General features: G+C 53.1%; 1 protein-coding gene across 1 annotated transcript; it reads left to right on the plus strand.

The window, feature by feature from the left end:
• Positions 1-100: 100 nt before the first annotated feature.
• On the plus strand, positions 101-316 carry ETH_00040635 (uncharacterized protein; the record flags this gene model as incomplete). The annotated part of the gene is made up of 1 exon (XM_013373838.1): positions 101-316. The coding sequence occupies one exon, from the start codon at positions 101-103 to the stop codon at positions 314-316; it is 216 nt and encodes a 71-aa protein (XP_013229292.1).
• Positions 317-414: the final 98 nt, after the last annotated feature.

The following is a 414-nucleotide window of genomic DNA, read 5'->3' on the forward strand; positions in this document are numbered from 1 at the left end:
AGAAGATGAAAAAGTGGGCGAGTGCGGTAGGAATCAAACTAATGAATAAGCACAACAAGAAACAACTTCGTATTCTCACCTGGGCAAAGATGATCTTGGCATGCTCTTCAGAGAAGGCTCCGTCTGCTACGACTCTGTCGACAAGAGAGTTTCGGTCGCACAACTCCATGAGGATGAAGAGGCTTTTGCGATCCTCGTAGACATCGAGGACAGAGACCACGTGGGGGTGCCGCGGGAGGCGTCTGCAGCAGCAGCAGCAGCAGCGCACAATTTGCACAGATCCGCAACTCTCCCGCTCGAGTGCGGGGGCTCTTGACTCAATTTCCGGGATTTTAGGCCAAAGTAATGCAGCATTTCAGTTGCTGCTGGAGTTTACCTGTGGATCTCGAGCTCCTGCCTGCAGTCCCAGGCCTC

Source organism: Eimeria tenella, genomic scaffold, assembly GCF_000499545.2.
Source record: "Eimeria tenella Houghton genomic scaffold, Eth_scaff1784, whole genome shotgun sequence".
Lineage (NCBI taxonomy): Eukaryota > Apicomplexa > Conoidasida > Eucoccidiorida > Eimeriidae > Eimeria > Eimeria tenella.